Here is a 13,690-nt window from a genome sequence, read left to right on the forward strand (position 1 = left end):
CGACCCTTGTGAGGGTCAAGCGGTACAGAAAAAGGATGGATAGAATTAGATTAACCGAGTGCACTTAGCTATCGATGAAGGGAATGTCCTCATGTGTTTCGTGCAGTTAAACGGAAAATTTCCTTTTAGGCCAACAAAATGTCACTTTCAAAAGGTTTTAGATAATACTATGTGTTTGCATGTGAATCGGCTATTTGCCATTGTTCTCAAAAGACTCACTCCTACAGATTTATAGCTGAGCATTGTGGTAGGCAACATGTTTATTGGGTCTATTGTTCCATGGATTCATGTAATGCAACACCTCATACGTTACTGCACAGCAAACAACTATTTTTGGAATGTTCCTGTAAAACTGACTTACTGCCTCCGAAGTTGTCGAGGGGTTGAGTTTTATGCAACTTGGTGTTGCTGAAGTGTAACTCTCCAAAAGCTCTTTTGTGGTTAAAGCAACATTAAAAGCTCCCGGTTCATTTTCTCCAATATCCTATTTTGCCTTAGTTCAGAATACAGTATTAGAAATGAGTTTTGTATTGCTAAATAAACTTTTGTTTTCATATATTATTAGGCAGATGGGTATTGGTTATTTGTATTTGGCGGATTATTTATTTATTTATTTTAGCTGGAAATGACGAAAGAAGGTGTCATGCATTAATACCAAGCATCCTTGAAAATGATTGTTCTTCATTTCTTATTTCTTTGTCTCATCTATTGTGTGTACTCCTTTGACATAGCGTGCATAGTGTTCAGACTGAGGCACCACATAAATGAAATGGCTTGTTACATTGAACTCAGTTGTTTGACTGTTAGAAAAAAAGTGCAGTGAGATGTTAAAATATCAGTAATGCAATTTGTTACTCTAAAGTGTTATATTTGAGAGAAACGTGCCATGTTCAAGAAAAAAAATTTTTTGAACAATATTTGATTAATATAAAACGCATCACAATTGCAAGACGTAATGACATTTTAAAGTATCAGTACTTGCTGCTGGCGAGTACTCAAATGTTAGTACATGTACTCGTGCTCATTCTGAAAAAGGTTGTATCGGTGCATCCCTAATGATTTACTGTTACAGATTTGTACATTTGTTACAAAACATAGATTACCTGGTAATTTACAATAATTTCTGTTTATAGTCATACCTAATCAAACGTTGTCATTATGTTTGCAATTGAGGCACTACATTCACTGATGTTTTTTGCCTTTAGTTGCAGAACCTGGGTGTGAATCCAGCCAACATTGGGTTCAGCTATCTGACCATGGAATCAGACAAGTTCATCTGCATCAGGGAGAAAGTGGGCGAGCAGAACCAGGTGGTCATTGTGGACCTGTCGGACCCCTCCAACCCTATCAGGCGACCCATATCCGCTGACAGCGCCATCATGAACCCCACCAGCAAGGTCATCGCCCTGAAAGGTGAGCATCCCATTTAGTTTGCTGCACCATTGCCCATTGGATATGACATCTATTTCAATATATCTATTTCTTTTCAGAATCATGATCTCTGCATGTTACTCACAATATATTTTTAGCTTTAGTTTGCACAGATTAATCTTCTCATTATTTATTGACATGGGAATGTCAAAGTCATGCCATAACTGTTCTAATGTCATTAATGTCAGAAACTAAATCAAGATTGACGCTGAGTACACTCAGTTCTGGAGGCCGATTGTACAAAATTGGTTGTGCAAATTGATTATGTGCCACACTGAGTGCAAGCATAAGCACTAATAAGGATGTTTTGCCTGTAACGCTCCTCTCTCCCTCTCTCTGGGCATAATATGTTCTTGTTTAGCCTCTCCCTTTTCATCTGTTTGGGTCTCCTCTTTCTTATCTGACTGACATTTTTTGTTTTGTTTTGCTTTCTCTCCCTGGCTTTCTGTCATTTCTCAGACGGTGAGTTGCTATCTGTCTGCCCACCCGCCTGGCGCTCTGTTGTGATGATACAGTAGGCGTGGCTGACTCATAAAAGCTTCCAAAATACCTTTCCCGAGTTCACAGAGCTATTTTGGCTTCCAATCAATTAAAAGGCAAACAACTGTTTCGGAAAGACACACACACACGCACGGGCTGTACATTGCCTCAACTTAACCTACTGGCACTGATCTTTTGTGAGAACTCGACTTGTGTGAGCATGACCTGGTGTGTGCTGCTAGAGTGAATGTTTGGTATGCATTATCAGATATATTATACACCCAAAACACTTGTCACACTGCCACAACACTAGCAGTCATCTGAAGCATATATGACCTCACCTGAGTGGTCGGTCAATTCAGTTATAAATGGAATTTGTTGCCTACTCTCGAGTGTTTCTTGACATTTTTATATTGAGTGGATTAATGCTGCCCGGACAAGTTCTGCTTCTAGAATGCAATTTAATTTGTTTTTTTCCATTGTTTTGCTAATCTCTGTTTGTGAGTGATATTGTCTCTGCAGTATTTAAGGTCACCATGCTGATAAAAACTAAAACAAAAATCTCCAGTAGTTTACCATGAATGAATGAATGAATTTATTTCAAACAGTATTATGATCACATAGAAAATACCATCTTCAAAGGCTACATATTCCATATGGCTGGCTGAAGCTACAAGCTTATAAACACCCTAAGCCAATTCATCATCTAAATTATAAAGTAAAAAATCATGAAGCATGATGAGTTAGCTCAGACACTGTATTTTATGTGTCAGGACTCACCATATTCAACACATCGTCAATACATCCATTTTCCATTTTCATGTAAAAGGAAGACTACACCCTGGACTTGTCGCCAGTCCCTGAGCACATACAAACAACCATTTACACGAACTCACTGCCTGCATGGAATTCAGGTGCATGAACCGCTAAACTGTCAGTGACACAATTAATTACAGCAGCTCTTTATTGCCCACAGCAGTCTAAATTTGTCTCTGACTCACCAGAGCAACAGCAGCAGACAATATAAGTAGTGAAGGTCACATAGTCAAAAACATAAAAAACAAACAAACACACAGACCGTGAGGGACACATAATTAAGGCACAGTAAAAGTAATGAGTCACACTTTTAGAAGGAGCAGGGACTATTGTACAAAGGACAATGTATTATCAGCTTTTGTAGTGCTTTAGGAAGTGACCTGCTTCGGGAAATGGAAAAACAACATATATATATATATATATATATATATATATATATCATAAAACAGTTGTTAGTTATCTTTCCAGTTTTTGCTTTTTGACAAATATAAACTTTTAAATCCTCACATAAAAAGTAGTTCTGTGAAGTAAAACTGTAATCACATCAAAAGCTAATTGTTGTTAAACATGAACATTTATTCAGATAGAATACAAACACACATTTACCTGTTTTGTTTGGAAATAACATACATTTCTGACTGCTGCCTGGTTATTAACATCCTTTACTGTTCTCCCCACAGCTGCAAAGACGCTGCAGATCTTTAACATTGAGATGAAAAGCAAGATGAAGGCTCACTCTATGACTGAGGAGGTCATGTTCTGGAAGTGGATATCTGTAAATACAGTTGCCTTAGTGACGGACACTGCGGTCTATCACTGGAGCATGGAGGGTGATTCCCAACCAAACAAAGTATTTGATCGGCACGCCAGTCTGGCAGGATGTCAGATCATTAACTACAGAACTGACGAACAACAGAAGTGGCTGCTGCTGATAGGGATTTCTGCGCAGGTACTACTAATGAAATTTACATTCATTTCAGTGAGGAAAGATTATTTGAGATACAAATGTTTTGGGTTACAAGCCTGGTCATGGAACAAATTAAACTCATAAGTCAAGGCATCCACGAAATTTGAAAGGGCTGTAAGAGGAGATTCAGCAATTTTCCACATTTGCTTGATGTTTTTTCCCGCTTGTTGTTGCAGCAAAACCGTGTGGTTGGGGCAATGCAGCTGTATTCCGTGGAGAGAAAAGTGTCCCAGCCAATAGAAGGTCATGCTGCTGCATTCGGGGAGTTCAAAGTGGAGGGGAACGCTAGTCCGTCCACCCTCTTCTGCTTTGCTGTGCGCTCACAGGCGGGTGGGAAGGTGAGGACCTCTAAACATTGCACAAAGATGTATTGAGCGTATGACAAACGATGGGTTTGTTTCGCAGCATAAAAACATGGCACTGTTTATGTGCAAGCACATTTTCTTTACTGTGCTTTTTGTGCAATTGTGATCTTATTTTAATGTGTTGCAAATTCATCCAGCTGCACATCATTGAAGTGGGTCAGCCAGCTGCAGGAAACCAGCCATTTGCAAAGAAAGCAGTAGATGTGTTTTTCCCTCCAGAGGCCCAGACAGACTTTCCTGTAGCTATGCAGGTATGTCAAGGACCCCTGCAATTCAGAGGGTATGTGTAGGGTGACCTGATAGCGTTCATTGGTCTCCTTTTTTGTGTTGCCCTCAGATTGGAAGTAAACACGGTGTCATATATTTAATTACCAAGTACGGTTACATTCATCTGTACGACCTGGAGACAGGAGTGTGCATCTACATGAACAGAATCAGTGCTGAGACCATCTTTGTCACATCGCCTCATGAAGCCAGCTCCGGAATCATCGGAGTCAACAAGAAGGGACAGGTGAAAGGAAACAAGCCTATGCTCAGAAAACACTTATGATCATCCTGCTTAAGTCTGTAGTGTTTCTGTTATTTCCTTCTAGGTGTTGTCAGTAAGTGTTGAAGAAGAAAACATTGTCAACTACGCAACGAACGTCCTCCAGAACCCAGACCTGGCTTTAAGGATGGCTGTGAGGTCCAACCTTGCTGGTGCTGAGGAGCTTTTTGCCAGGAAGTTTAACACGATGTTTGCCCAGGGAAGTTATTCAGAGGCGGCAAAGGTTGCAGCGTCAGCACCCAAGGTTGGTCAAGAATTTTGGGGGTGCCAAACTCAAAACAAACGCACAGGGGGGCCAACATTAACAGCACACTTTAGGTAGTGGGCTGAACAGGACAAACATTTACTGAACAAACCAAAATGAAATGTCTTTGAACATAAATGGCAATCGAAACAGACACAATACAATATTATTACAAAATAAATCAACTTAAACTCAATAATACCTTGTATAATAAAATACGTTGCTCTATAAAAAGATCAGTCAGAGTGGTACAAATTCTGAATATGAACATCCAGCAAAAACATCCTGAATATATAAAGAAAAATCATGCTTTTTTTTAAATTTATTTTTTAATTTTTTTGCTTTTATGACATTTTGTCAGAGCTGGATATTTGGCAAGGTTCTGAGTTTTAGAGATTATCAGGATGGACTGAAGGTGTTTATGAGTGAGGGAAGTCATGATTTTTTGTTCATTTTCATCACAAGGACAGCTTCTCACGCAGATATCTGCGACCAAAGATACACAGCGTAGAACAGAAAATGAATAAAATTATGTAACTATGCATGAACATAAATGTACACACATATACATGCACACAATAAATGACAGTAGAATTGCAGCTTCAGGAAAGGAAGTAGGAAGCCATCAATAGGTGAGGTGTGTCTGGTTTTGAAAAGAGGAAAAGAGTCGATGTTATGGATGGCAGGTGGCAGAAAGTTCTAAGCTCTGCTTCCCATTGTGCGAAGGCGAACAAGGGGCTTCGCAGTAAGTTGGAGAGGAGGAGGATCAGAGGGAGCGAACGGAAGTGATATGGAGGTCGAACAGATAAAAAGGACCAAGCATATGAATTTCCAGGCTCATAAATATGTGTAAAAGAATTTTGAATTGAATTTGGTATGTAACAGGGAGCCAGTCAAGTTGTTGTAAGATGAGGGTCGTATGGTGGTACTGATATGTTTTGGTAATCAGGCGGGCTGCAGAGTTTTGATCCAGCTGATTTTTGATTGGCGATTTTTGAGGAAGATCAAAAAGAAGACAATTCCAGTAGTCGATGAGGGAAGTGACGAGACTGTGGGAGACAACAATTGCGGTAGTGTGGGGGGCGAGGTAGGGATGGAGCCGGTTGATATTGTGTAGGTGAATGTAAGATGACTGGTTAATGTTATTTAAATAGGAGTGGAACGAGAGAGCTGTCGAGGATGAGACCCATACTTTTAACCCGAAGGGAATGAGAGACTGAGGACTTTCTTAATTGTAATAGTAGAGCTGTCTCCTTTGTATAAGGTGATTTTGATTCCGGTGAGGAGAAATTCAGTTTTATCGCTAGTAAGTTTCAAGAAATTGGAAGTGATTAGATTATTATTATATTTAATAATTTAAAAAAAAATATTTGTTCATCTACAGAATATACCAGTGACATATAGTGACAGGCAAAATAATTAAATACTTTTTCATGAGATGGCAGAAGGTACCGTAAACCTGTGTATCCAACTGTTGCCATTCATACAACAGAAATAGTCATGGCTTCCTGCGAGTGTGCCAGCTTGGTGTTCAATTAAACGGGCCCAGATTTCACACTGAGGAAGTACATATGTGAGGTAATTGAGACAGCATAATTTTTAGTATTCATACTTTTTGTAACATATTTGTCAGGGGTGTGCCCTGAGATTTTTGTAATGTAAGATGGCCGCTTTAGGATTGAGAAACACCGCATTCAGTTTATGGGATTTAAATTTCATGTTTACAGTGAAGTTTCTTTTTTCCTTCTTCCATCTTTCCCACAATACCTCCCCAATTCTTCTGCGCCTGACTCAGGGCATTCTGCGGACTGCCGAGACTATCCGTAAGTTTCAGAGTGTCCCGGCCCAACCAGGTCAGGCATCTCCACTGTTGCAGTACTTTGGTATTCTGTTGGACCAGGGTCAGCTTAACAAATTCGAATCCCTGGAGTTATGCAGGCCTGTCCTGCAGCAGGGCCGCAAGCAACTGCTGGAGAAGTGGCTGAAGGAGGACAAGGTAAGACTTAAATTACATAAGGGTGGTTGTAGGTCAAAATATATTGCCATCTCTTCTTTTCTGTATCTTGTCAGGCAACTGGAGATGCTCTGGTTGTTTGTAGTGGCTTGACTTGACTGCTAAATGCCTGTATTATAGCTGGAGTGCTCAGAGGAGCTGGGGGATCTGGTGAAGGCGTCTGACCCGACCCTGGCTCTTAGTGTGTACCTCAGAGCTAATGTCCCGAACAAGGTCATTCAGTGCTTTGCAGAGACCGGCCAGTTCCAGAAGATAGTCCTGTATGCCAAAAAGGTAACAATTAACTGCCTCTATTATCTGTAATTTCATTAGGTACACATCCAATGGTATTCAATATTTGAATTGTAAAATGAACCTCCACAGGTTGGCTACACCCCCGATTGGGTGTTTTTGCTGAGAAATGTGATGCGTGTCAACCCAGACCAGGGACTGCAATTTGCTCAGATGCTGGTCCAGGATGAAGAGCCGCTGGCCAACATCAACCAGGTAACGCATGTCATCACCCATGCAAATAGCCTTGCCCTTTTTTTTTTTCTGTGTGTGTAAACACATCTGCACAATTACCCTCACACATGCATGAAAACACACAAAGTAGCCAGTGTGTCAGCCGCCATATGTGGTATTCCAGATGTGGCAGCAATGCCAGGAATTCAGTGACTCCGTAAACCTTATCCTCCTTTTTCAAGTCACGCCACCACTTTGCTTAGTTCCAGACTTCCCCACCTAATTGATTTCTGGTGGTTCTCTCAAGATCTGTTGTGGTTTCTAAAAGGGGCGTGCCGTATATGTGATAGACAGTATAAATTTGGCCTATGGTATAGAGATTTCAAGTCTACAAACTAATCCCAATACCAATTGTTGATGATGTCATCGTATCTGCCTCAGTGTGAAAATAAAACACCAGAATAAGTGCTAAAATGGTACAGTATGCTTTTAACATAAGTCTGCCTGGAACTGTGTTATAGCAAAGAGTAATCAACTATCCACAGCGAATGAGCAGGTAAATTGATAAAGGGTCTAGAGATAAAATAATCCAACTGCTACACAGTAAACACACACAACGCATCTGAAAAGCGGAAATGAATCAATATGTTACAAATCAGTACGAGCCTATTAGGTCAAAAGAGTGCCAATAAAAACTTCCATTATAACAATATGGAGCGTTAGAGTGAAGGGATTAAATTTATTCGGTGATATGAATTTTAGGCCACATCTCCCAGCCATAGTCCCTAACACAGGTGGCATCTGCTTTCTAACTAACCTCTTTGCTTTCTGATTGTTGATTGTAGATTGTGGATGTGTTCATGGAAGGCAGCCTGATCCAGCAGTGTACCTCCTTCCTGTTGGATGCTTTAAAGAATAACCGCCCAGCTGAAGGACACTTGCAGACACGTCTGCTTGAGATGAACCTCATACATGCGCCACAGGTCAACATTCACACAGAAAACAGACACTTTGAGGTTTGGTCATTTGTTTGAACAAGTGTGCGACAACCTTTTAGGTGGCAGATGCGATCCTGGGGAACCAGATGTTCACACACTACGATCGTGCCCATGTTGCTCAGCTGTGCGAGAAGGCGGGCCTTCTGCAGAGAGCTCTCGAACACTACACTGACCTTTATGATATCAAGCGAGCTGTGGTGCACACACATCTGCTCAATCCTGAGGTACTCCTTGAGAGGGAGTGTCATCATGTTTTGTTACTTTTTTAGATGATGTGTGAAATAGTCTTCCTTTCCAGCTGTTTAACTGTCTCATGTTCCCCCTCTCTTTTCCTGATTTTCCTTAAAGTGGCTGCTGAACTTCTTTGGCTCTTTGTCAGTTGAGGACTCGTTGGAGTGTTTAAGAGCCATGCTGTCAGCTAACATCAGACAGAACCTCCAGCTCTGTGTGCAGGTAGCGTCAAAGTATCACGAGCAGCTGGGAACTCAGGCACTCGTGGAGCTCTTTGAGTCCTTCAAGAGTTACGAGGGTAGGTGTCCCAAACAAGTGTGTGTGTCTGCTTCAATAGCCAGTGCTGCCGAGGTCATTACTTCCTCTCCTCCTTCTATTCAAGGTTTGTTTTACTTCCTCGGCTCGATTGTGAATTTTAGTCAGGAACCTGACGTTCACTTCAAGTACATCCAGGCAGCCTGCAAGACTGGACAGATCAAAGAAGTTGAGAGGATCTGCAGAGAGAGCAACTGTTACGACCCGGAGAGGGTTAAAAATTTCCTCAAGGTGAAACATTCCTCCCATCATTTTATTCCATTATGGCTCAATAAATGTGTGATGTTTTTATTCACAAAGGAACACTGTTTCTTCCCTTGCTAGGAAGCCAAGCTGACAGACCAGCTTCCTCTCATTATTGTATGTGACCGGTTTGACTTTGTCCACGACCTGGTACTCTACCTCTACCGCAACACTCTACAGAAATACATTGAAATATATGTACAGAAAGTAAGTCACTGTCATTTCCAGGTTGCATTTGGCTGTTAGATGTTGACGTTGCCACACAAAGGCTTCATCTTGTCTTTATGTAATTTTACTGAATCCATATAGCCTTTTGAAATGTGCAATGTTTCTGTGTACAGTACTGTAATATCATGAACTATTGGAAAATGCCTAATGGTAAACATTGTGATCATCTATAAATGAGAATTTCTTGCATGTTATAGTAATTATGTGTAATGATTCGTTTTCCGTCCTTCCCATAAATGCAACTCAATTATGTTTTTCAGGTTAACCCTAGTCGATTACCAGTGGTGATAGGTGGCCTATTGGATGTGGACTGTACTGAGGATGTCATCAAGAACTTGATTATGGTGGTCAGAGGGCAATTTTCCACAGACGAGCTTGTGGAGGAGGTGGAGAAAAGAAACAGGTAAGAAAGAAGCAGCCAAAGTAGTTTTAGTTTTCTTTTATTCATGCCACATAGTATAAGTTAAAAAAAAAATCAAAATCTACTTTGCCTACATCTCATCAATGACTGTATAACACAAAGTCACAACACTGCCTCCCTGTGGTACATCAGCACATTTCATGACAGAGATTTTTTTTTCTTCTATCTAGGTTAAAACTCCTCTTGCCATTGTTGGAATCACGTATCCACGAGGGCTGCGAGGAGCCAGCCACCCACAACGCTCTGGCCAAGATTTACATTGACAGCAACAACACACCTGAACGTTTCCTGAAAGAGAACACCTTCTACGACAGCGCTGTGGTGGGACGCTACTGTGAGAAGAGGGACCCCCATCTTGCCTGCGTGGCTTATGAGAGAGGGCAGTGTGACATGGACCTCATCAAAGTGAGGATCTCAAATTAAATTGCCACACATATAATTAGAGTGGATCAAAGTATTCGGAACATTCATTAGTATAAATAAGGGATAAATAAATTAGCTTAAACTCAGTATGATTACAGTCACCTAATAAACAGGCAAGTCAATGCATGGAATATATTAAATGTCAAAAAGCTGTATGACTTTGAATTTTGTAGGTCTGCAATGAAAACTCCTTATTTAAAAGCGAGGCTCGCTATTTGGTGCGACGGAAAGACCCAGAACTTTGGGCCAATGTGTTGGAAGAGAACAATCCCTACAGGAGGCCACTCATTGATCAGGTCATTTTCTCTCACTCACATTTTCTCTCATTCTCTCAGGTTCTTATTTATTGTTAGCTTTATTAACTTAATGTTAGTTTGCTTTGTTCATTTCAGGTGGTACAAACTGCGTTGTCGGAGACCCAAGACCCAGAGGAGGTGTCGGTGACTGTCAAGGCATTCATGACCGCTGACCTGCCCAATGAGTTGATCGAACTTCTGGAGAAGATCGTACTTGACAACTCTGTTTTCAGTGAACACAGGTTTAGATGACTTAGTGCCACATTTTAATCATTTGACCATCATGATTTATTCTTAACAAAAAAAACAGCTTTATTTTGTGCCTTTCCACAGAAACCTTCAGAACCTGCTGATTTTGACCGCCATCAAGGCGGACCGTACGCGTGTGATGGAGTACGTCAATAGGCTGGACAACTACGATGCGCCGGACATCGCTAATATTGCTATCAGCAATGAGCTCTTCGAGGAGGCTTTTGCCATATTTAAGAAGTTTGATGTCAATACGTCCGCCATACAGGTATAGAGATGGCATTACAAATGCATATGCACTTGCACTTCATGTCATAATTTTAAAACAATATTGTTTTGCATACATCCTTTTTTTTTTTTTTTTCATAAAAATCTCAACTTCAAAATTGTGCGTCTCTACCATGACATGCATACCTGCTCTTGCGTTACCTTGCAGTATTACGCTGGTGTCACATATGTAATGTATCATGAAGGGGCGTTTGATTTATTGGACTGATTTCAGCATTTAGTGCTAAATATAGTAACATATATTTTACATTAATTTCCATGAAGAAAAGATTTTGATCAATTCTGATAGCTAGTATAATCAATATTATACTAAATTATTATTATTTGACATTTACAGTGGAAGGAACCATTTGTTGCATGACAAAGATTTCTTATTCTCTGAGAGCTTTGAGGACATCGATTTGCCCCCAATTTGCGAGTAGGAAGAGTGGTGTTACAATGTTTTTTTACTAGTCAAACATAATAAATGGTCCATTTTCCAGTTTTCTGGAATGCAACATACATTTGCATTAATCTAATTGCTGTATGAACAAATGCATCAGCTTCTTTGCTTCTTTATTTATACAGACATGCTCATTTAATAGTTGTTTTTGTCAGGAACAACAACTATGGTATAGCCTTGTGGTCTTTTTAAACCTTTTCTTTGCTTTTCTGTTATATATATTTACTTTGGTTATTATTGCTCTATATACACTCCCCTGCTCGCTCTTAGGTATTAATAGAACATATAGGAAACTTGGATCGGGCCTATGAGTTTGCTGAGCGATGCAATGAGCCAGCAGTATGGAGCCAGTTAGCCCGGGCTCAGCTCCAACGAGACCTGGTCAAGGAGGCCATTGACTCCTATATTAAAGCAGTGGACCCGTCAGCCTACATGGAGGTGGTCAGTGCGGCCAGCAAAAATAGTAAGCCACTGATTTTCAGTGCAACTTTTCAGCTCCTCAGCCTGTGTTGATAAGCACTAATCTTTAACTAAGCCGTTGTTTTGCAGACAACTGGGAAGATTTGGTCAAATTCCTCCAAATGGCTCGGAAGAAAGCGCGGGAATCCTACGTGGAGACGGAGCTGATCTTTGCTTTGGCTAAAACAAACCGTTTGGCTGAGTTGGAGGAGTTTGTCAGCGGGCCCAACAATGCTCACATCCAGCAAGTAAGATAAACAAAACTTTAGTGGCTGAACAAGGATGCACAGTCACCATACTAACTAGTGTATCTGGCTATTCTGTCCCTCCTCAGGTGGGAGATAGATGTTACGAGGAGGGAATGTACGAGGCCGCTAAGCTCTTGTACAACAACGTGTCAAACTTTGCCCGGCTGGCATCCACACTTGTTCACCTGGGGGAGTACCAGGCCGCTGTAGACAGTGCCAGGAAAGCCAACAGCACACGCACTTGGAAAGAGGTAACTGGCACACCAAGAAGCAAGCCACTCTTTCTTCTGCCATTCCCTGTATGTCCTGTTTGGTCTAATGCACCTTTCCTTCCTCCATTATTCCACCAGGTTTGTTTTGCATGCGTGGATGGTGAGGAATTCCGTCTGGCGCAAATCTGTGGCCTCCACATCGTCATCCACGCCGACGAGCTGGAGGACCTGATTAGCTACTACCAGGATCGCGGCTACTTTGAGGAGCTGATCGGGCTGCTAGAGGCGGCGCTGGGCCTGGACCGGGCACACATGGGCATGTTCACTGAGCTCGCCATTCTCTATTCAAAATTCAAGCCAGAAAAGATGAGAGAGCACCTGGAGCTCTTCTGGTCCAGAGTCAACATTCCGAAGGTGGGAACATCACCACAAACAAGGATACTGATGCTGTATACTCACACGCTCAACAGATGGTTCATTAGTTAGATCTAAATGAGATCCAGTACTATAGCTGTATCAAGAAAAAAATGCTCAGTTTTGAGTAATAACACTCCCATCAGTGTTGTTGTATACGTTTTACATTGTAGTTAGTCACTGCTCTGCACCATACTGAAAAGCATTTCTAAAATACCGTATTTCCCACCTCGACTAACTACTTGAGAATCAAAATACAACTTGTATTAGAAACAGCACTCGGTATAATGAAGTGCTGTGCTCCATCAATGAAAACGGCTAAAAGTAAAATAATGAACATATTATTAGTTTAGTAATAAGCAACATCTGCAAAATTTTAGTATAGAATACCTTCAAATCAAGGGTGGGCAAATTTAATCTGGCCCACTGAACATTTACATGATCAAGAGACCTGTAATAATTGTTGTTGCTGTTTATTCTTAAAAATTGGTCAATTCAAATGTATTTTTTTAATCTAATTAAATACTTGGTTAATTTATTCTAAAGAAAAAAAAATACATTTGTAACTCAACTTTATAGAATACTTAAACAGCTGAAACAAAGTATATATAAATAAAAACATGTTTTAAGACAATTTTTAAAAATGGACGGAATATTAGCAAAATGAACAATAATGCATATACAGTTAAGATTTTGTTTTCAATGGGTAATTTATCTATAAATAATATAAAAACTCAGAATAATTTATTATTAAAATAAACTACAGATTTTCATACCCATTTTAAGTTTTTTTTGTACACCTATTAATTACCTGGCCCGTGTCTTTTGTTTTTAAAATCAAAGCTTGCCTTTGAGCACAAATGTTTGCCCAACCCTACTTTAGATTGTTTAGGTGTATCAGTTGAGTGTTCAAAA

General features: G+C 40.4%; 1 protein-coding gene across 5 annotated transcripts in view; it reads left to right on the plus strand.

Annotated features, from left to right (window-relative positions):
• cltcl1 (clathrin, heavy chain-like 1) overlaps window positions 1-13,690 on the plus strand; it is a 33,281-nt gene that overhangs the window by 10,350 nt on the left and 9,241 nt on the right. For all 5 annotated transcript variants that reach the window (XM_061672059.1, XM_061672060.1, XM_061672063.1 and 2 more), the window contains exons 2-24: window positions 1,206-1,413; window positions 3,408-3,676; window positions 3,871-4,032; window positions 4,197-4,310; window positions 4,397-4,570; window positions 4,653-4,850; window positions 6,646-6,846; window positions 6,985-7,137; window positions 7,228-7,350; window positions 8,154-8,291; window positions 8,366-8,530; window positions 8,655-8,835; window positions 8,920-9,083; window positions 9,177-9,302; window positions 9,584-9,726; window positions 9,915-10,149; window positions 10,341-10,463; window positions 10,560-10,705; window positions 10,797-10,980; window positions 11,713-11,905; window positions 11,992-12,149; window positions 12,236-12,400; window positions 12,500-12,775. In XM_061672059.1, coding sequence (XP_061528043.1) covers window positions 1,206-1,413; window positions 3,408-3,676; window positions 3,871-4,032; window positions 4,197-4,310; window positions 4,397-4,570; window positions 4,653-4,850; window positions 6,646-6,846; window positions 6,985-7,137; window positions 7,228-7,350; window positions 8,154-8,291; window positions 8,366-8,530; window positions 8,655-8,835; window positions 8,920-9,083; window positions 9,177-9,302; window positions 9,584-9,726; window positions 9,915-10,149; window positions 10,341-10,463; window positions 10,560-10,705; window positions 10,797-10,980; window positions 11,713-11,905; window positions 11,992-12,149; window positions 12,236-12,400; window positions 12,500-12,775 — 3,999 coding nt within the window. The remainder of the gene's footprint in view (window positions 1-1,205; window positions 1,414-3,407; window positions 3,677-3,870; window positions 4,033-4,196; window positions 4,311-4,396; window positions 4,571-4,652; window positions 4,851-6,645; window positions 6,847-6,984; window positions 7,138-7,227; window positions 7,351-8,153; window positions 8,292-8,365; window positions 8,531-8,654; window positions 8,836-8,919; window positions 9,084-9,176; window positions 9,303-9,583; window positions 9,727-9,914; window positions 10,150-10,340; window positions 10,464-10,559; window positions 10,706-10,796; window positions 10,981-11,712; window positions 11,906-11,991; window positions 12,150-12,235; window positions 12,401-12,499; window positions 12,776-13,690) is intronic.

The sequence above is a fragment of the Phycodurus eques genome, chromosome 3 (assembly GCF_024500275.1).
Source record: "Phycodurus eques isolate BA_2022a chromosome 3, UOR_Pequ_1.1, whole genome shotgun sequence".
Taxonomy (NCBI): domain Eukaryota; kingdom Metazoa; phylum Chordata; class Actinopteri; order Syngnathiformes; family Syngnathidae; genus Phycodurus; species Phycodurus eques.